The 22,531-nt window shown below is 42.0% G+C and overlaps 1 protein-coding gene across 4 annotated transcripts in view; it reads right to left on the reverse strand.

The window, feature by feature from the left end:
* Positions 1-22,531, reverse strand: part of Tubgcp4 (tubulin gamma complex associated protein 4) — a 59,038-nt gene that overhangs the window by 8,592 nt on the left and 27,915 nt on the right. For 3 of the 4 annotated variants that reach the window (XM_004660881.3, XM_045155919.1, XM_045155920.1), the window contains exons 7-13: positions 20,140-20,341; positions 16,370-16,535; positions 16,038-16,162; positions 12,140-12,190; positions 11,353-11,458; positions 7,699-7,806; positions 6,984-7,125 (exon numbers count right to left, since the gene is read on the reverse strand). In XM_004660881.3, coding sequence (XP_004660938.1) covers positions 6,984-7,125; positions 7,699-7,806; positions 11,353-11,458; positions 12,140-12,190; positions 16,038-16,162; positions 16,370-16,535; positions 20,140-20,341 — 900 coding nt within the window. The remainder of the gene's footprint in view (positions 1-6,983; positions 7,126-7,698; positions 7,807-11,352; positions 11,459-12,139; positions 12,191-16,037; positions 16,163-16,369; positions 16,536-20,139; positions 20,342-22,531) is intronic. The other variant, XM_045155918.1, reaches the window with a different exon arrangement.

Genomic DNA, 22,531 nt, shown 5'->3' on the forward strand with positions numbered 1-22,531 from the left:
GTAGTCGAATGCACAAAGTGGCACATGCATTTGGAGTTTGTAGTGGCAAGAGGCCCTGGCCTATCCATACTCAGTCACATTCTCTCTCCCTCCTCATAAGTAATTAAAAAAATAAATAAAAGGACTGGCCTGCACATACTCACTCATTCACATTCTCTCTCTCCTTGCTTATAAATAAATAAAAGGAGGGCTGGAGAGATGGCTTAGTGGTTAAGTGCTCGCCTGGGAAGCATAAGGACCCAGGTTCCATTCCTCAGTACCCACATAAAAGATGCACAAAGTGGCTCATGTGTGGAGTTCATTTGCAGTGGCTAGAGACCCTGGAGCACCTTCTCTATCTGCCCCACTCTTAAATAAATAACTTAAATAAAAAACATGAAATTTGTGATATTGTTATGATTTACTTATATTTATTATGAATGATACTGGGTTGGAAAAATAAAGGGGCAGGATTGGAAGAACCTCTGAACTTAATCAGTGTTCCAGGTTTTATGCTGGGAAGTGGCTTTGTAATGTGCATGTAGAAAGGCAGGCAGGAGGATCTTACATGGACCAATAATAAGTATGTTATGAAGCAAGGATTATTATGACTTGAACACTCTGTCCCCAACGGTCAAAGAAGGTAAAATAGCTTTCCTCAGTGAGCACAGATCCTTACTTCCCAGCAAGCTTAGGGGCTAACTGCTTGATGCTAAGACCTTGCACTGAGAAGACCCTGTACTTAGCAGCTGGTTCCTGCTAGATCTAGAGGCAGTTGTCATAAGTTGGCTTGTAGAAGAGAACCAAATTCAAATTCACTCCGTTGTTTTTTTTTGGGGGGGGGGGCGGTATGTGTACCAGGACCTGTTGCCACTGCAAACAAACTTTAGACTCATGTTCCAATTTCTGCGTTTGGCTTTACATGGATACTATACGTGGATACTGAGGATTTATTTTTTTTTAATTTTGTTTTTTAAGCAGGGTCTCATTCTAGCATAGGCTGACCTGGAACTCATTCTGTAGACGAGGCTGGCCTCGAACTCATGGTGATCCTCTTACCTCAGCCTTTTCAGTGCTGGGATTACAGATATGCGCCATCACACCCGGTAGTACTAGGGAGTTAAAACTTAGGCTGTCAGGCCTTGCAAACAAGTGCCTTTAACCACCGAGCCATCTTCCCAGCTTTCACTTAATTTCTTTAAAAATAATTTTATTTATTTGCACACAGAGATGCAAACAGAGAGAGAAAGAAAGAGGGGGTGGGGGGAGGGGAAGAATGGGTACACCGGGACCTCCAGCCATTGCATATGAACTCCAGATGCATGTGCCACTGCACATCTGGCTTTACATGGATACCAGGGAATCAAACCTGGGTCATTAGGCTTGGCAGGCAAGTGCCTTAACCAGTAAAGCCATCTTTCCAGCCCCTACTCAGTTTTAAAAATGATTTACTTTAGGGCTGGAGAGATGACTTAGCGGTTAAGCGCTTGCCTGTGAAGCCTAAGGTCCCCGGTTCGAGGCTCGGCTCCCCAGGTCCCACGTTAGCCAGATGCACATGGGGGCACATGTGTCTGGAGTTCATTTGCAGAGGATGGAAGCCCTGGCGCGCCCATTCTCTCTCTCTCCCTCTATCTGTCTTTCTCTCTGTGTCTGTTACTCTCAAATAAATAAATAATTTAAAAAAATGATTTACTTTAGGGCTGTAGAGATGAAGTTAGTTTACAGAGGCCTTGGTGTGCTCTGTCTCTCTATCTTTGCTTGCAAATAAATAAATAAATATCAAAAAATGATTTACTTCTAAGCTGGGCGTGGTGGCACATGCCTTTCATACCAGCACTTGGGAGGCAGAGGTAGGAGGATTGCCATGAGTTTGAGGCCACCCTGAGAATACATAGTGAATTCCAGGTCAGCCTGGGCTAGAATGAAACCCTACCTCAAAAAACAAAAACAAACAAACAAAAAAGATTTACTTCTAATGGAAGAAACATTTAAGTACAGCTTCTCTGGATAATGATTTGAACAAACATAAAAACGCTTTTTAGAAAATTAGGAAAACTTCACTGTAGACAGAATTATATTATGAGGGATTAATTACTGTTAGTTTTACTGGGTATAATAATGATAGTATAGTTATGTTGAAAACAAGCCTTTAAAAAATATTTATTTATTTGAGAGAGGAAAGAGAGAAGAAAATGGGCACACCAAAGCCTCTAGCTACTGCAAACCAACAAACCACCTTGTGCATCTGACTCTATGTAGGTTCTGGGGTATCCAACCCTGGTCATTAGGCTCTGTAGGCCTTAACCACTGAGCAACCTCTACAGCCCCCCAAACAAACCTTTTTGAATTACATTAATAGCATGGATAGGGACAGATAAATTAAGCAGTATAATGCTGGTGGTTACTATAGCTGGATAATGAGGACATGGGAGTTTGTTACAGTTGATACTTTTTTGTATTTTTAATTTCAGGTAGCGGCTTGCTCTAGCCCAGGCTAACCTCAAATTCACTATGTGGTCTCAGGACGGCCTCAAACTCACAGTGATCCTCCTACCTCTGCTGCCTGAGTGCTGGGATTAAAGGTATGTGCCACCATGCCTGACTTAGTTGATACTTTTGTTTATAGTTAAAAATTTCATAATAGCTAGGCATGGTGGCACACATCTGTAATCCTGGCACTGGCCAACTGGGTCTACATATTGAGTTCCAGGCCAGCCACAGCTATACTGTGATTCTCTGTGTCAAATAAAACCAAACAGAAAGAAATTGCATGATAAATTTAAAAATACTTATTTCCCTATAGGTTAAGAAGCCAATCAAACAGGAGGTAAGTGGACTGTTGGGCATGTGCATGGGGTTTTGGAAGTTCTCTAAACAAGGTCTGCACAACTCCCTTTAGCTTGGCTTTGTTCCCTGAACCAGCTTCATCTTTTCCAGCTTATGTCTAGTCAGTCAACTCCCTTCTATATCCTAAAGCAGTAGACGATACTGAAGAATGAGAATAACCGAGGGAGGTGGGTTGGAAGGAGTGGCCGTTTGGTTCCCTTTTCTTCTCCCCTCAAGACTGTAGTAGTATGCTTCTCCTGTCTCCTTTCTCTACATCTGTGCCTCCCCACTGGTTGGGGAGGTCAGGTAAGGACCACAGCTGCTATCATACCATCATGGACCACTTCCTTCATCCCATCCCCTACCTTGGTTGCCTCTTCATAGAGGTAGAGGGACATCTCCTCAGTACCTAAAATCCATAGCAAACATTCCGGCTGAGGGACTTTCCCAAGGAAATCAACAGCAACAAAAGTCACAAAAGTTAGGGAAGAAACTGGTCAAGTGTGATGCCATATTCTCAATGTAGTACCTGAGACTTCACTTTCCAGAGGTCACAAGTTGACAGCCTAAAAATTATTTGTTCTTGGACAATTTAAAAAGGAAGTGGTGAGCTGGAGAGATGGCTTAGTGGTTAAGGCGTTTGCCTGTAAAGCTTAAGGACCCATGTTTGACTCTCCAGTTCCCATATAAGCCAGACACAAAGTGACACAAGCATGCAAGGTTGTGTATGCGTACAAGGAGGCGCATGCATCTGGAGTTCAAATTCAGTGACTGGAGGCCCTGGCATACCAATTTTCTCTCTCTGTCTTGCTCTATCTTAGAAAAAAAAAGTGGCTAGTTTCCCATTCACCTCAATGTCTATCACTCCCTATTGTCTTATGCCTGTAGCCTCTGTTATTATTTTATTTTATTTTTGTTTTCTGAGGTGGTGTCTTGCTCTAGCCCAGGCTGACTTGGAATTCACTATGTAGTCTCTGGCTGGCCTCAAACTCACTGCAACCCTCCTACCTCTGCCTCCCAAGTGCTGGATTAAAGGTCAACACGCACAGCATGTAGCCTTTCTTATTAACATGACCTGTCTAACCCCTGAGAGCATGAGTGTACCACCTGTGATTTGACTGTGTGGGCTGGGCATGGTGTTGCTTGCTTTTAATCCCAGCACTTGGGAGGCAGAGGTAGGATAGCTGTGAGTCTGAGGCCAGTTTGAGACTACATAGTGAATTTCAGGTCTACCTGGGCTAGAGTGAGACCTTACCTCAAAAAAAACCAAAAAGTTAAAATAAAAAATAAATAAATAAAAACTATTTGGAAATTCCAAAAGCATTCTTCATGGAAAATAGAAAAAAACAATTCAAAAATTCATTTGGAATCACAAAAAACCTCGAATATCTAAAATAATACTGAGCAACAAAAATAAGGCTGGTGGTATCACCATATCTGATTTTAACCTATACTACAGAGCTATAGTAACAAAAACAGCATGGTACTGGCACAAAAACAGACATGTAGATCAGTGGAACAGAATAGAGGACCCAGATGTAAGCCCAAGTAGCTATAGCCACCTGATATTCGATAAAAATGCCAAAAATACTCATTGGAGAAAAGACAGCCTCTTCAGCAAATGGTGTTGGGAAAACTGGATATATATCTGCAGAAGGATGAAAATAGATTCTTCTCTCTCACCATGCACAAGAATTAAATCCAAATGGATTAAAGACCTTAACATCAGACTTGAAACTCTGAAACTGCTAGAAGAAACAGTAGGGGAAACCCTCCAACATATTGTTCTTGGCAAAGACTTTCTGAATACAACCCCAATTGCTCAGGCAGTAAAACCACAGATTAATCACTGGGACCTCATGAAATTACAAAGATTTTGCACCGCAAAGGACACAGTGAAAAAAGCAAAGAGGCAACCTGCAGAATGGGAAAAAATCTTTGCCAGCTATATATCTGATAGAGGATTAATATCTAGGATATACAAAGAATTCAAAAAGTTAAATAATAAGGAATCAAACAAGCCAATCAAAAAATGGGCTATGGAGCTAAATAGAGCATTCTCAAAGGAAGAAGTACGAATGGCATATAAGCATCTAAAAAAATGTTCTACGTCACTGGTCATCAGGGAAATGCAGATTAAAACTACATTGAGATTCCATCTCACCCCTGTCAGATTGGCCACCATCATGAAAACAAATGATCATAAATGTTGGCAGGGATGTGGAAAAAGAGGAACCCTTCTACACTGCTGGTGGGAATGCAATCTGGTCCAGCCATTGTGGAAATCAGTGTGGAGGTTCCTAAAACAGCTAAAGATTGATCTTCATATGACCCAGCTATAGCATTCCTAGGCATATATCCAAAGGACTCATCTCATTTCCTTAGAAGTACGTGCTCAACCATGTTTATTACTGCTCAATTTATAATAGCCGGGAAATAGAACCAGCCTAGATGTCCCTCAACTGATAAGTGGATAATGAAGATGTGGCACATTTATACAATGGAGTTCTACTCAGCGGTAAAGAAAATCGAAGTTATGAAATTTGCAGAAAAATGGATGGACCTGGAAAGGATTATACTAAGTGAGGTAACCCAGGCCCAGAAAGCCAAACGCCACATGTTCTCTCTCATATGTGGATCCTAGCTACAGATGATTGGGCTTCTGCGTGAGAATGAAAATACTTAGTAGCAGAGGTCAGTAAGTTAAAAAGGAGACATAAAGGGAAGAGAAAGGAAGGGAGGAGGGTACTTAATAGGTTGATATTGTATATATGTAAGTACAATGATTGTTATGGGGAGGTAATATGATGGAGAATGGAATTTCAAAGGAGAAAGTGGGGGGGGGAGGGAGGGAATTAGCATGGGATTTTTTTTATAATCATGAAAAATGCTAATAAAAATTTTTAAAAATTAAATTAAATTAAAAAAAAAACTATTTGGGGCTGGAGAGATGGTTCTGTGGGTTAAGCCACTTGCTAACAAAGCATAACAGCCCAGTGTTCAATTCCCCAGTAACCATGTAAAGCCAGATAGGTGCACAAAGTAGCACATACACTTGAAGCTTGTTTACGTGACAAGATGCCTTGGTACACCCATTTCCTCTCATATTCCTTCTATCTCTCTTTTCTTGCAAATAAGTAACTAAAAATATGCCAGGCATGGAGGTGTATGCCTCAAATCCCAGCACTTGGGAGGCAGAAGTAGGAGGATTGATGAGAGTTTGAGGCCACCCTGAATATAGTGAATTCCAGGTCAGCCTGAGCTATAGTGAGACAATGCCTTGAAAAAAAAAATGCCGGGTGTGGTGGCACATGCCTTTAATCCCAGCACTCAGGAAGCGGAGACTGCTATAGGAGTTCAAGGCCAGCCTGGGATTATAGAGTGAGTGCCAGGTCAGCCTTGGCTCAAGTGAGACCCTACCTCGATAAAAACCAAAATAAATAAAAATAAATTTGTTTTTTACAAAACTATTTAGCTGGGCATGGTGGCACAGGCCTTTAATCCTAGCACTCAGGAGGCAGAGGTAGGAGGACTACTGTGAGTTCGAGGCCACCCTGAGACAACTTGTGAATTCCAGTTCGGCCTGGGCTAGAATGAGACCCTAGTTTGAAAAACTAAAACAAATAAATGAATAAACTATTTGGATGGGAGCTGGAGAGATGGCTTAGTGGTTAAAGGTACTTGCCTGCAAAGCCTCACAGGCCAGGTTCAATACAGTAGTAGCCACATAAAACTAGACACAAAGTGGTGCATATGTCTGGAGTTCATCTGTAGCAGCAAGAGACCCTGGGGCGCCATTCTCTCTCTCAAATAAATATAGTAACAAATATTAAAAAATAGAGCTATTTGGGGCTGGAGAGATGGCTTAGCGGTTAAGCTCTTGCCTGTGAAGCCTAAGGACCCCGCTTCGAGGCTCGACTCCCCAGGACCCACGTAAGCCAGATGCACAGGGGACGCACGCATCTGGAGTTCGTTTGCAGCAGCTGGAGGTCCTGGCGTGCCCATTCTCTCTCTCTGCCTCCTTCTCTCTGTCTGTCTCTCTCAAATAAGTAAAATAAAAATAAACAACAAAAAAACCTGAAAAAAAAAATAGAGCTATTTGAATGACTGTCTTGCACCCACCAATGCTTTTCTTGCTAATGTCCTCCCTAACCTGTGAGAAACTCAGAAATACTCACTTTTCCAAGACAGCTGGGGTGAAGAGAATATGTAGAGGCCACTGTACTTTGTAGGATAGACCTAGGGCAGCCCAGCCCGAAGCAGGAGATTCCCGGGGGGAAGTTTCCCGAGAAGGGCCTTCTCTTGACTGAGTAGCATCTGCTATGATAAAGAAAGAAATGAGAAAATAAAATCTTGGTTAACCAGATCCAGAGTCATCAAAGTGAGTAACATTCGTCAAATGGAATTCAGTGGAGTTGCTCTGACAGAGTTTCAAGAGACACAAAAGTGGAAGGGAATGAAACTTGTGTGAGGGGCTTTCTTGGGAGATCTTTTAGAGATGCTTTTTGCCTTAAAGTCTAGAGGCTGAAAATAAACAGGGACCATTCCAGAAGCATGAAAAGTAGGAAAACAACATCAAAAATGAAAAAACTATGACCTGGGTATTTCACCCTTTCTGGATTTCTAGACTTCTCTTTGTGCCTATACAAAATGACAGTACTAGTCTAAACGATTTCTCTTGTCCAAGTACTAAGTACCAAGCCCGACCCTGCTGAACTGATCCTGCTTAGCTTCTGAGATAAAATGAGGCACTTTTAGGGTGGTGTGGCCATAGATTACATGATTCCTAAGGTCAAAGATTATATTGTTTCACTGGAGGAAGAATGGGCATGAAGGTGGGAAAATGGATGATGACCTGAAGGAGCAGAAGGGAGGCCGGAAAGAATAGCAAACCTTTGTGTTCTTTTCCATGATACTCAATTGTCAAATGTAACAGAGGGAGAAGGTTGTCATCATCCAGCAATACCTTGTGTGCTGACTGCTGAAAGGCCACATTCACATCTGCAAGAGAGAACACATGGGGGCTGGGGAGATGGCTCAGCAGTTAAGGTACTTGCCTGTAAAGCCTAATAATCTGGATTCGATTCCCCATTACTCATGTAAAGCCAGATGCACAAAATGGCACATGCATTTGGAATTCATCTGTAGTGGATAGAGGACCTAGTGTGCCCATTATTTCTCTCAAATACTTTTTTTGGGGGGGGGCGGGGGTTCAAGGTAGGGTCTCCTCTAGCCCAGGCTGACCTGGAATTCACTATGTAGTCTCAGGGTGGCCTTGAACTCAGTGATCCTCCTACCTCTGCCTCCTGAGTGCTGGGCTTAAAGGTGTGTGCCACCATGTCTGGCCTCAAATAAATTTTTTTTTAAAGAAAAAATAGGGCTAGAGAGATGGCTTAGCAGTTAAGGCTCTTGCCTGAGAAGCCTAAGGACCTATGTTCAATCTCTCTCCTGATTCTGTAAGCCAGATGCACAAAGATGAGGCAAGTATAAGGTCACACATGCCCGCCAACTCGGTGGTGCAAACATCTGGAGTTTATTACAGTGTCTGAGACCCTGGCATGCCAATTCTCTCTCTCTAAAAAGCAAAACAAAAAAGAAAAAGAACATATGCAACAACAAAAGCCAATATAGCAGGGCACAGTGGGCATCTCTGTCTTTTGCCTGACTAGCATTCATTTCTCCTTCTGCCAACAGCCCTCTGAGAGAATTGTTCTTGCCCAGTATAGTTCCCCTGGTGGTGACATGCTCAGTGTATGACATTCTCCCTCATTAACTATTGTTTAGGAGTTTGAATGTGACCTGAACCAGGCCAATTAGTGTAGTTCTTAGGCTGGAGAGATAGATCAGTGGTTAAGGCATTTGCCTCCAAAGCCTAACGACCCGAGTACCCATGTGAAATGCTAATAAAAAGAGTATAGCTCTTTTTAAAAAAAAAAAATTATTTACTTATTTGCAATTAGAGACAGACAGAGCAAAGAGAATGAGAGCGCTAGAGTATCCACTGTAAACAAACAATAGATGCATGCATCACTTTGTCCATCTGGCTTTATGTGGGTACTGAGGAATCAAACCTGGGTTGTTAGGCTTTGCATCAAGTGCTTTAATCACTGAGCCATCTATCCAGTCCCTGAGTGTAGCTCTTTTGAGATGAAAAAAGTTTTAATAAACAAATTTGGCTAGAGACTGTTTTGTTACCATTTAAAACTATCTTACCTGAGAACTTTTTTTTTTTTGAGAGCGAGTGACAGAGAGAGGGAGAAAGAATTGGTGCACCAGGGCCTCAGCCACTGTAATCAAATTTGATGCTTGTGCTACTTAGTGGGCATGTGTGGTGATCTTACACTTGCCTCACCTTTGTATGTCTGGTTTATGTGGGATCTGGAGAGAGATTAAATATGGGTCCTTAGATTTTACAGGCAAGTACTTTAACTGCTCATCCATCACGCTAGCCCTCTGAGAACTTTTTAGAAAATAAAGATGAAACATAGAATGAGATCAATGACTAAAGGCATTTGTGACTCATTAGATAATAACCTCTGAGCTTTTCAGTAAAGAAAATCAATATATGCTATCTTTCTTTTGGATTTTCTTGCTTAAGTGAGTCTGAATTGGGTTTTTTAGTATCTAGACCATGCCCCCCCCCCCCAAGTACCACTTAAGTAAGTGGACAGCTATTGTTTTACTAAACTAGGTAAGCAACACTTTATTTTTTCTCTCCTTTATTTTTATTTTTATTTTTTTATTTTTCAAGGTAAAACTCACTCTAGCTCAGGCCAATCTGGAATTTACTATGTAGTCTCAGGGTGGCCTCAAACTTTCAGCGATCAATCATCCTACCTCTGCCTCCTTAGTGCTGGGATTAAAGGTGTGTAAACACCATGACCGGCTCTCCTATTTTTTGGGGGAAGGAGGGGCGGGAGGCTCTGACCCTTATTGTACTCTCTTCATGTAGTTTGAATGGGGATAGCATTAACTAGGTAAAGGGTAGTAGTCACCTTGCTGAACTAGGCATACACTGGTGTCTGACCTCTTTGATGGCTACAGTGACAGTCATATGGCATGGACTGAGCCAATTAAAAAAAACACAATCACTGGGATACTCTAACTTGCTACCAGAGGCCAGGTCTACTTTTTTCTCCTCTCTCCTCCTGCCCTTTCCTCTCCCTTAGTGTTTAAAATAAACCCTTGTAAGGGCTGACTTTCAATAAGTGCAGTGAGGGAGCTGCTCTGATACATATGAAACCCTGACCCAGACAGCAGTTCTGGCATGCTCCTTATGGTATTAGAAGATCATGAAAGAATATGTAAGAGACAGTTAAAGATATAGTAAGAAAGAGAAAGAATCTTGATAGTATTCAAATTCCTTATTTTAGCTCTTCTGAGACCCAGTTATATCCATATCCCTTACACATAACAACAGATAAATTTCCCGTATCTATCTAAGCTTGCCCACATTACACTTGTATCATTCACAGCCTAAAGAGTTTTGAATTTCTTTTTTTTTGAAATGAGGTTTCATGTATCCCAACTTGGCTGCCAATTCAACATGTAGCCAAAAATGACCTTGAACTTCTGATCCTCCTGCTTCTACCTACTGACAGCTGGCGTTATAGGTGTGTGCCACTGCACCCAGTTTATGCAATGCAGGAGATTGAAACCCAGGGCCTCCTAAGCATTCTACCAACTGAGTTATAACATTTCCAACTTCACAACCTAGAGTTCTAATAACATACCAAGGTTAGGGCATGGTGGTACATGCCTTTAATTCCAGCACTCAGGAAGCAGAAGTAGGAAGATTGCTGTGAGTTTGAGGCCATTCCCAGGCTACATAGTAAATTCCAAGTCAGCCTGGGCTAGAGTAAAGTTCTTTGAAAATATAAATACAAAAATGAAACAAACAAACAAAAGAAACCCTCTCCTTGGGGCTGGAGGGATGGCTCAGTGGCTGAAGGTGCTTGCTTGCAAAGCTTGATGGCCTAAATTCAATTTCCCAGTACCCACATAAGCCAGATGCACAAAGTGGTACATACATCTGAAGTTCATTTGCAGTGGCAAGATGCCCCGGCATGCCCATTCCAATCTCTCATTCTTGTGCATCTGGTTTACAGGAGTACTGAGAAATGGAATCTGGGTCCTTAGGCTTCACAGGCAAGTGCATTAACCACTAAGCCATCTCTCTAGCCCTCTCATCTTTGTTCTCTCACTCTCCACAACTCTCTGTGCTTGCAAATAAATAAATATTAAAGCAAAACAGCACAAAGAATACCAATGTTACAGCAAGTCCCAGCATTCTCTACAAGACAGATCTGTTATCATCTGGAAATAAAATACCTCAAAGGCCTGCATTGACTCCTCCAGGCAGGGTTACAGTCCAAAGGTGCTCCTAAACACCTCAGTATGCAGCCTGCCTGGGAGGCTCTTTCATCTCTGGAATCACTGCTCTGTAGGCTACTTCTATGTGTGGCAAGCAGAAAAGCATCAGCAATAGCCAAGATTTACCCTGCATCTCTATCAACATGGTCACTGTCAGGGACAAAGGGTAATTACCGTGCTCTGTTACTGCAGTGGGCGGTGTCTTTAACATGTGTTGAGCTGTGTCAATGAAGGCCTGGAACAGTTCTCCTCGTCCCAGTAGGTAAAAGTCTTTAATGATCTGAGGAAAGAATTTCTATTTATAATTCAGAAAACTGGGGCCAGGAGGCCCTCATTATCCTGAGGGAATTATACATATACTTCCTAAAATTATCATGCTGAAGGATCAGGTATATGTCATTTCAAAGAGGCACAGTCAGCATGAAGAATCATTTGTGCCTGATAGCATTTATTCAGTGACAACATGAAATTTATAAATTATTTTTGTTTATTTGTTTGAGAGTGACAGACAGAGAAAGAGGCAGAGAGAGAGGGAGAAAGAGAGAGAACAGGTGCACCAGGGCCTACAGCCACTGTAAACAAACCATGTGTGACTGGCCAGGTCTCATGTAAGCCAGATGCACAAAGTCACACAAGTGTGCAAGGTTGCACATGCACACAAGGTGGTACACGCATCTGGAACTTGACTGCAGTGGCTGAGGCCCTCACACACCAATTCTCTCTCACTCTTGCTCTCTCTCACAAGAAAAATAAAAAAAAAAGAAAAAAAAAAGGACAGTCTATTGGGCTTACCTCAAAGGAAAAAAAAAAAAAGATCTTTGTTTTACATAGATTTGTAATATAATATGTAGTTTCCTTACTTGAGTAAGAACAGTAAGTATACTACTGTGGAAGTCAAGGTATATGTAACCAATGTTCTCCAGTATCAATTCAAGAATTAAAAGAACATCAAAGTTATTACCTTCAGCTGCCCCAGTAAATCTGACTCTTCTACCATCAGCTTCCAGAGATGCTATGAAAAGACAAAAAAAAAAAAAAAAAAAAAAAAAAAAATTCAGAGCCAGACGTTAATCCCAGCATTTGGGAGGCACAGGTAGGAGGATCGCTGTGAGTTTAAGGCTACCCTGAGACTACATAGTGAATTCCAGCCTGAGCTAGAGACCCTATCTCAAAATAATAATAATAATGAAGAAGAAGAAAAGAAAAAGGAGGAGGAGGAGGAGAAGGAAGAAGAGAAGTAGTAGTAGTAGTAGTATAGTGAAAACACCTGTAAAAATGTTTTGGTACAAATCAAGCAATGTATTCAAACAAGAACCATGACTCGGGCTGGAGAGATGGCGTAGCAGTTAAGCGCTTGCCTGTGAAGCCTAAGGACCCCAGTTCGAGGCTCGATTCCCTAGGACCCACGTTAGCCAGATGCACAAGGGGGCGCATGTTTCTGGAGTTCCTCTGTAGTGGCTGGAGGCTCTGGCGTGCCCATTCTTTCTCTCTATCGGCCTCTTTGTCTGTCTGTCTGTCCCTTGCAATTAAATAAATTAAAAAAAAAAAGAACCATGACTCATGAGGTTTTAGCTACTATAAGCACTAACAAAGAAATAGTTCAAAACAAAAGTCCTACACAAGATGAAAAGGCTCTGAAGTTAGTGGCAAAGTTACATAATACTGTGCTTATACAAATGACTAAAATGTTGACTAGTATGTGAATTTTAATAAAAATAAAAAAATTTAGCCGGGCGTGGTGGCGCACGCCTTTAATCCCAGCTCTCGGGAGGCAGAGATAGGAGGATTGCCATGAGTTCAAGGCCATCCTGAGACTACGGAGTTAATTCCAGGTCAGCCTGGACCAGAGTGAGACCCTACCTCGAAAAAAAAAAAAAAAATTAAAAGCATGAATACAATTTACTACATTAAAGGATAAAAACTAGGATGAGGGCTCAGCCATTAAGGCACTTGTCTTTGAAGCCTAAGGACCCAGGTTTGACTCCCCAGAACCTATGTAAGCCAGATGTACAAGGTACAGCATGCATATGGAGTTTGTTTGCAGTGGCTAGAGGCACTGGCATGCCCATTTTCTTTTATCTGCCTCTACCTCTCTCTCTCATTGATAAACTTAAAAAAAAAAACACAAAAAACACAGGGTGAGGAGACTGCAGTTACAGGCACTTGAAGCCAGATATATATGCATCTGGAGTTTGTTTGCATGACAAGAAGTGTGTCCATACTCTCTCCCACTGACTCTGCTGGTAAATAAATAAATAAAAATAAATGATGAAACCTGTAAGTTACCTCAACAGGTGTAGACAAAAATTGATAAAATTCTACATTTGGGGCTAGGAAGATGGTTCAGTAGTTAAAAGGTGCTTGCCTGCCAAACCAGGTTCAATTCCCAAGCTACTCCCATAAAATGGATGCAATAAGTGTTATAAGCACTTGGTGTTCAACTACAGTGGCAAAAGACCCTGGTGTGTGTACACACACATGTGCACAAATAAAAATTTTTGTCTTTAGTTTTGTTTTTTCAAGGTAAGGTTTTGCTCTAGCCCAGGTTGACCTAAAATTCACCTATGTAGTCTCATGGTGGCCTTGAACTCATGGTGATCAAATTACCTCTGCTTCCTGGGTGCTAGGATTAAAAGCCTGCACCACCATGCCTGGTCGTTTTTAATTTAATTTTTTAATTTAAAAATATTCTAGTTATTTATTTGAGAGAGAGAGAAAGGTAGAGAGAATAGATATGCTAGGGCCTCTAGCCATCGCAAACTCACTCCAGACATTGGGCATCTGGCTTATGTGGGTACTAGGGAATTGAACTTAGGTCCTTAGGTTTCCCAAGAAAGTGCTTTAACAACTAAGCCATTTCTCCAACCCTAACTTTTATTTATTTATTTGAGCAAGAGAGAGAGAATGGCTGTGCCAGGGCATCCAGCTGCTGCAAACAAACTCCAGATGCATGCACCACCTTGTGCATCTGGCTTACATGGGTCCTAGGGAATCGAACCTGGGTCCTTTGACTTTGCAGGTAAGCATCTTAACTGCTAAGCCATCTCTAGCCCCCATTTTTATTTTTCTACATTTGTTCATGATTTGGGGAAAAAAAAAAAAAAGAGCTGGGTTGAACAGTGCAAACCTGTTATGTCAGCACTGGGAAGAATGAGGCAGGAGGAAGATTAATGGATTCAAGGCCAGCTTGCTTTGGCTTCTTTTACCTCTAGCATTATAATTTTAGTTTCAGAATGTTTCTGACCTATTATACAGGCCAAGAACTTAAAATACTCCTGATAAATATGCTTTAAAGATAAGGATAAGCCAGGCATGGTGGCACACATCTTTAATCCCAGCACTCAGGAGGCAATGGTAGGACTGCTGTGAGTTTAAGGCCAGCCCGGGAGTAAAGAGTGAGTTATTGGTCAGCCTGGGATAGAGTGGCACCCTAGTTGTTTATTTATTTATTTTTCTAGGCAGGGTCCCACTCTAGGCCAGCCTGACCTGGAATTCACTATGTCGTCTCAGGGTGGCATGGAATTCATGGTGATCCTCCTACCACTGCCTCCTGAGTGTGGGCTTATTTTATTTACTAGAAAGACAGAGAGTGAGGGAGGGAAAGAATGAGCACACCAGGACCTCTAGCCACTGGAAATAAACTCCAGATGCATGTGCTACCATGTGCATCTTGTTTATATGGGTTCTAGGGAATTGAACCTGGATCTTTAGGCTTTACAGGCAAGCTGCGTAATCACTAAGCCATCTCACAGCCCTGTGAAACCATACTTTGAAACAAAACAGACAAACAAAAAAGTAAGGAAAATAGCAGGGGCTGGAGAGATGGATAAGTGGAAAAGGCTTTGCATGCAAAGCCTAATGGTCCAGGTTCAATTCCCATGCATCTGGAGTTCATTTGTAGTGGCAAGAAGCCCTGGTGTGTCCATTCTCTCTATCTCTATCTCTCTGTTTGCAAACAAATAAATAAATTTAAAGATTGGAGAGATGGCTTAGCTGTTAAGGCATTTGCCAGCAAAGCCAAAGGACCCAGATTCGATTCTCCAGGACTCACGTAAAACCAGATGCATAGGAAAAAGAATCACCATGGGTTGAGTATGGTGTCGCACATCTTCAATCACAGCCCTGGGAGGCAGAGGTAGGAGGATCAAGGCCAGCCTGAGACTACATGGTGAATTCCAGGTCAGCCTGGGCTACAGCAAGACCCTACCTCAAAACAACAAAAGAAAAAAAGCACTAAAATACATAAAGTACACAAATCATAAGTTTACAATCACAATATAACTATCAAGAAATGGAACCCTGGGGGATGGAGAGATAGCTTCACAGTTAAGGTGCTCGTCTGAGGATCCAGCTTCGATTCCCCAGAATCCACATAAGCCAGATGCACATGGTGACACATGCATCTGGAGTTCATTTGCAGTGGCTAAAGGCCCTGGTGTGTCTCTTTTTTCTCTCTCTAATAAATAAATAAATAAATAAATCATTACCTGGAAGGCCCATACATAATCTCCGTTTGACTCAAGGGTCTGTTCTGCTTTGCTTCTACTATTATTTTGGACACGAGAAAAGTTATGTTATGGAGCTATACTAAGTTAAAATCAGCTTTTCCTTGGAATTTTTGCTAACTACATAAATTCAAACTGCTGTTAGAAATGAAACGAAGACCTCCCTTATTTAACTAAATAACTAAAAACACCTTCCATGTGGAAGGGCTAATTCTGCTTCTATTTTCTTAAAAACAGAAAGTTCTTTCATTTTCTACTTCTTCCTCTTCAACTTTTCTGATTTATTTATTTGCAAGCAGAGTGGGAGAGGGAGGGGAGATTTCTGCCGGAAACAACATAAGATGAAAGATAGACCTCAGCCACAGTACTACGAATTCGATCCACCACTTGCTCAAAATCCACCAAGCTGAAGAGTGGCTGCTGCTTAAGTCGATGCAATTCAGCAGCAAAAGTGTCCTCCTGGTTCTTCAAAATGGACCCTGCAGAATATGAAGGCACGGTCAAAGGAAGGCAGGAGAGTCAGGGCAGACAAGGCATTTGAAGAGGGCTGTGACTTCTAAGGAAAACATGTCAGGGATCTGTTGTGGGAGGCCATCACTCACTTTGATCAAACATGCTTTGGGCTACACAGTGCTACCAAAGAACAACCTCCAAGGATGTTGCACACTGGACAAGGAGATCCTTACCTTTTCTAGTCAGGTTCACATTTTGAGTCTCAAACATTTGGACAGATTCTCCAACAAAGAGGATTTTTTCAGCAACTCTTACTGGAATATAGGATGGCAAAATCTCTACCCGCAGAGAAAACTGCTTCAGAGATGGAGCCAGCATGTTCTCTTCCTCAATCAGGCGCTAGGTAAGGAAACAAATGATGCCAGAAATGAGCTATGAGGTAAGGAAAGGGGAAGAATGTAAGTAGTAACTCTCCTAGTCCATGATTTATATTTTTGGCAGGCAGTGTCTTCAGTCATCACCACTGGAGAGGTGTGTCACCCAGCACCTACATGCATGCTAGGGATCTGAACTCAGGTCTTATGCTTGCACAGCAAGTGCTTCACCTACTGGGCCACCTCCTGAGTTTCTTTTTTTTTAAGGCCTAATTTATATCTGCTGTGTTAGGGATACTCATGACATTCTGGGTCCTCTTCTCTTTTAAATTAAAAAAAATTTTTTTCAAGGTAGGGTTTTGCTCTAGCCCAGGCTGACCTGGAATTCACTATGGAGTCTCAGGGTGGCCTTGAACTCATGGCGGTCTTCCCTCCTCTGACTCTCTAGCCACCATGCCAAGCCTCTTTCCCTCTTAATCTACACTTTTCAGATAATCACGTCTTTTTATGTGGCTTCACTGGTTGTCACAATAGACTGTTTTAAAGTTTTTATGCAACAGGCCTCCCTGCAATTATAAAAGCTATGCATCTTCCACACTATTGTACAGAGATCCCCCTGAAGCTACTAGGGGCCTCTGAGTTATAAACAGATGAGTCCTTGTTTAGATTCTGAGCAAGCTACACTGTTCTCAGAAGCCCCAGGCTCAGCCCACAGGAAGTTTCCCACTAGCTCCTCAAAGTCAGCAGTGCTGCAGATTGGGGCTGGGAATATAGCTCAGTGGTAGAGCACTTGCCTGGCATGTACAAAACCTTGTTTGGCCCCTAGAACCACTCATACACAAAAAAAATTAGACCCACCGTCTTACCTCAGACTCCAAACACATTCTCTGTCACCACTGCTCACCTGCCACTCAGCTGCTAAAGGAAAAACTTCCCTCTTGATCCATAGTCAACCACTCACTAAGAGTGACTGATTTTATCTAAACATCACGTGTCTCTCTGCCCTCTTCCATATTCATTGTTAACACCCTTGGCACTAGTATATAATATCCATAATACTTTTTCTTTTTTTGGAGGCAGGTCTCATTCTAGCACAGACTGAACTGGAACTCATTCTGAAGACCAGAAACTGGCCTTGAACTCATAGCAATCATTCCTTTTACCTGAGCCTCCTAGGTGCTGAGATTGCAGGTGTGAGCCACTATGTCTGGCTTATAATACTCTCTTAATGGTTTTACTCTCTCTCTTTTTTCCATGTCCTAAAACTTTTTTTTTTTAATTTTAGAGAGAGAGAATTGATGTGCCAGGAGGGCCTCAGCCACTGCAATTAAACTCCAGGTGCTTGCACCACCTAGTGGGCATGTGAAACCTTGTGTTCGCCTCACCTTTGTGCATCTGGCTTATGTGGAATCTGGAGAGTTTGAACATGGGTCCTTAGGCTTCACAGGCAAGTGCCTTAACTGCTAAGCCATCTCTCCAGCCCTGCTCTCTCTTTTTTTGGTACTTTTATTTTTATTTATTTGAGAGAAAAGAGGGGGTAGAGAATGAGCATGCAAAGGCCTCCAGCTGATATAAATGAACTCCAGATGCATGCGCCACCTTGTGCATCTGGCTTAGGTAGCTTTCGGAGGATCCAACCTGGGTCCTTTGGCTTGACAGACAAGTGCCTTTTTTTTTAATTGATTTTTTTTTTCCCCCCCAGACAGGATCTCACTCTCCAACCAAGGCTGGCCTAGAACTGTATTGACCAGCTTGACCTGGAACTCACTGTGCTCTTCCTCTTAGCTTCCTAGATATTGGGATTATAGGTGTGTGACACCATACCCGACTTCTAATCTTGTGGGTTTGTGTGAGCGCTCATGTATGTACAAGTGCATGTGTATGTACCATGGTGTTTGGGTGGAGGTCAGAGGACAACCTCAGGTACCAGTCTTCCCTTCCACCTTGTTTAAAGCAGATGTCACTGTTGGTCTCAACTGTGTACTCCAGGCATGCTGGACTGTAAGCTTCCCACATTCTGTCTGCTTTCCATCTTGCTATAGGAGGGCAGATGCTTGCTCACTGCTTGTCTGACTTTTCTGTGGGTTGAGGATCTGAACTCAGGTTTCCATGCTTGCATAGCAAGAACTTTTACCTTCTAAGCCATATCCCCAGGCTTCTAATCTTATGTTTATTTATTCATTTATTTGCAAGCAAAGAGAAAATGAATGAATGGGCATGCCAGGTCCTCTAGCCACTGCAAACAAACTCCAGATTCATGTACCACTTTGTGCACTTGGCTTATGTGGGTACTGGGGAATTGAACCTGGGTTATAAGATTAGGTCTAACTTTGGATTTTTTATTTTTCAAGGTAGGGTCTCGCTCTACCCAGGCTGACCTGGAATTCTGTATGTAGTCTCAGGGTGGCTTTGAACTCACAGCAATACTCCTATCTCTGTCTCCTGAGTGCTGGGATTAAAAGTGTGCACAACCACATCTGGCTATTACTATCAGTAAGCAGAGAGATGGAGAGAGAGAGAGAATGGGCACACCAACGCCTCTAACCACTGCAAACAAATTCCAGATGCATGCACCAATTTGTGCATATGGCTTATGTGGGTACTGGGAAATCGAACCTGGATTATTAGGCTCTGCAGGCAAGCACCTTAACCACTGAGCAATCTCTCCGGTCCCCTGATCATGTTATTCTCTTACTCAAATTCTTCAGTGGCTCCAAGCTACTTTCAGGTTTACATTCAGATTTTTCCTCTTATTTTCAAGGGACTTCAAAACTTCACCTTTTGCTTCACAGAACAACCTTATCTACTGCCACTTGCTCTCTTCTCCTTCACCATCATTCACATCTTATATTTCAGCTTCACTTGATCACTTCAACTGTATTACCAGTAGTTCCTCAAATAAGCCTCATCCTTTATAGCTTCTATCATTATACACTATATCTCCTCAACATGTCTTCTTGACCTGTCCTCCCAAACTCTGTGATACAGACATATAATCCACTGACAAGTCTTTCTACTTATAAAATACACTCTGAAACAAGTTCCAAGAATGACTGCATTCCCTTTTGTAGAGTACCTCACCTGGCACACTATAATATAATGACCTGCTTTTCTCTGTTGTCTACTAATTATATGCTTCTTTTTAAAAATTAATTTGACAGAGAAAGGGGGACAGAGAGAGAGAATGAATGGGCGCGCCAGGGCCTCTAGCCACTGCAAATGAACTCCAGATGCCTGCGCCCCTTTGTGCTTGTGGCTACGTGGGTCCTGGGGAATTGAACCAGGGTCCTTTGACTTTGCAGGCAAATGCCTTAACCATTAAGCCATCTCTCCAGCCCCTAATTAGCTTCTTAAAGACAGGGACTACATTTTGTTTATAAAGTTGTAGCATCTAGAATAATGCTCAGCACACAATAGACATTCAGTAAAATGTAACAAGACAATTAAAACTAGTTATTAAAACATTATTAATTAAGGACTGATTAAGAGAAAGCCCAGTGTTTACAGCTACATAATTTATGGAAGACACTCAGACTATTATGTGCTGAAAAGGCATCAGTAAAATGTAGTGAACTGTTGACATTTCTGACTCCTGTAACAGTATGTTATCCTTCTTATGGTGACCTTACCAAATCCTGGAGTTCCCTCAGTTGTTTTCCTGTCAGTCCCCCAATTCCCAGATCCTCCTCATCCTCTTCTGATTGGGCACTGACATTACCAGAAGATGGACCCTGTTTAATAAAGAACTCTTCATGTTGGTCCAAGAGGAGTCCATGCAGCATCCAAGCTGAGAGCTGTTTATACATGACCCCATGACACACAGCCAGGATTCTAAGGAGAAAGAAAAGTAAGAGTCTTAGAAGTATATTTAGAAAATAGTGGACCCCATGAAGGCCACAAAGATCATGCTTGAGGGCTGCAGAGATGGCTTAGTGGTTAAGGCATTTGCTTGCAAAGCCAAAGGAGCTTGGTTCAAATACCCAAGACCCATGTAAGCCAGATGCACAAGACAGTGCATGTGTCTGGAGTTTGTTTGCGGTAGCTAGAGGTCATGGCACACCCATTCTCTGTCTGATTCCCCCAACTAAAATAAATAAATAAGATATATATAAAAAATCATGTTTGAAACTGCTACAGGATAAAGGTGGTAAGTCATAGGGGAGCTAACAGGGTAAAATTAACCATGCTGGGCTGGAGAATTGGAGCAATGGTTTAAAGTGCTTGCTTGCAAGGACTGCTAGCCTGGGTTCAATTCTCCAGTGCCTATGTAGAATGAGATATACAGGGTGGCACATGTATCTGGAGTTCATATGCAGCGGTAGGAGGCCCAGGAGTTCTCATTCTCTCTCTCTCTGCTCACAAATAATAATGTTTTTTTTGTTTTTGTTTTTGTTTTTTTTTTGAGAGACAGCCAGAGAGAGAAAGAGGTTGGGGGGTGTTGAGAATGGGCACACCGGGGCCTTCAGCCGCTGTAATCAAACTCCAGATGTGTGAGCCCCTTGTGTGCATGTGCAACATTGCATGCTTGTGTCACTGTACTTCTGGCTATATGGGACCTGAAGATGCGAACATGCATTCTTAGGCTTCGCACTAAGGCACCAATCCAGCCCAGCAGTTATTTTTTAAAAATATTTTTACTGGGGCTGGAGAGATGGCTTAGTGGTTAAGGCACTTGCCTGCAAAGCCAAAGGACCCAGGCTTGATTCCCCAGAACCCATGTAAACTAGATGTACAAGGTGGCACATGTGTCTAGAGTTTGTTTACAGCAGCTGTAGGTCTGGTGTGCCCATTCTCTCTCTCAAATAAATAAATAAAATTTAGAAATCTAATTTGGGTTGGAAGGATGACTTAGCAGTTAAGGAGCTTGTCTGCAAAGCTAAAGGACCCAGGTTTGATTCCCCAGAACCCACATAAGCCAGATGCACAAGGTGGCACATGCATCTAGAGTTCATTTGTAGTGGCTAGAGGCTCTGGAATACCCATTCTCTCTATCTCCTTCTCTTTGTCTCTCTCTGCCTCTTTAATTCTCAAATATAAATAAAAATACAATTTACTTAAAAAATGACTGCTAACTTAAATGCTTGTAGATAGGCTGACTAAATTTTTATAGCTGAAGACTATATACATAAGTCCAGTTAAGTTTAATAAACGTTCTTTTAGGAGAAATATATTTTTTCATTTATGTAAAGTAAGTTTTAAAACTACTGAATTCTATTTTAGCTAACATAGTCTTGGATTTGTTTTTATTTTGTTGAGATCACATAGTGAGAAGAGATTCAGTATGAGAGTACCAGGTTGACATGAAAATATATTATCCAATAAAATGTAGAAATCAAAATAAATGAAGAAAGGTCTTGGGAAGCCAAGATGTTGAAATGTTTTCAAAGGATCACCCATGAAATAGCATATTAATTAAAAAGAGGAGGGCTGGAGAGATGGCTTAGCGGTTAAGCGCTTGCCTGTGAAGCCTAAGGACCCTGGTTCGAGACTCGGTTCCCCAGGTCCCAAGTTAGCCAGATGCACAAGGGGGCGAACGCATCTGGAGTTCGTTTGCAGTGGCTGGAGGCCCTGGCGCACCCATTTTTTCTCTCTCTCCCTCTATCTGTCTTTCTCTCTGTGTCTGTCGCTCTCAAATAAATAAATAAATAAATAAAATTTTTAAAAAAAGAGGAAAATAACATCTCTACAGTAGAGATATGACCAATACCTAAACCATGTGATCAGATTTAACAAGTCATGAGATCACCTTACCTTCTAGTATGATGGGGTGGGAAATATCACCTGTATAGTCCTTGCTAAAGATGTTTAATCAGGATGAATCTGCTACACCTAGATTATAGGACATTCTATAGGTAGCTGGTAAAAGCTCTTTTAAATGTCATTATCATCAAAGATGACTACAATAAAAGGCAATGTGAGGGTCGGGTCTGGAGACTCAGTGTGGGCTCAGTGGGTAAGAGCACTTCCCGTACAAACATGAGGGTCTGAGGAGGCTTGAAAGACTGCTTGAGTTTGATTCCC

Source organism: Jaculus jaculus, chromosome 8 (assembly GCF_020740685.1).
Source record: "Jaculus jaculus isolate mJacJac1 chromosome 8, mJacJac1.mat.Y.cur, whole genome shotgun sequence".
NCBI lineage: Eukaryota > Metazoa > Chordata > Mammalia > Rodentia > Dipodidae > Jaculus > Jaculus jaculus.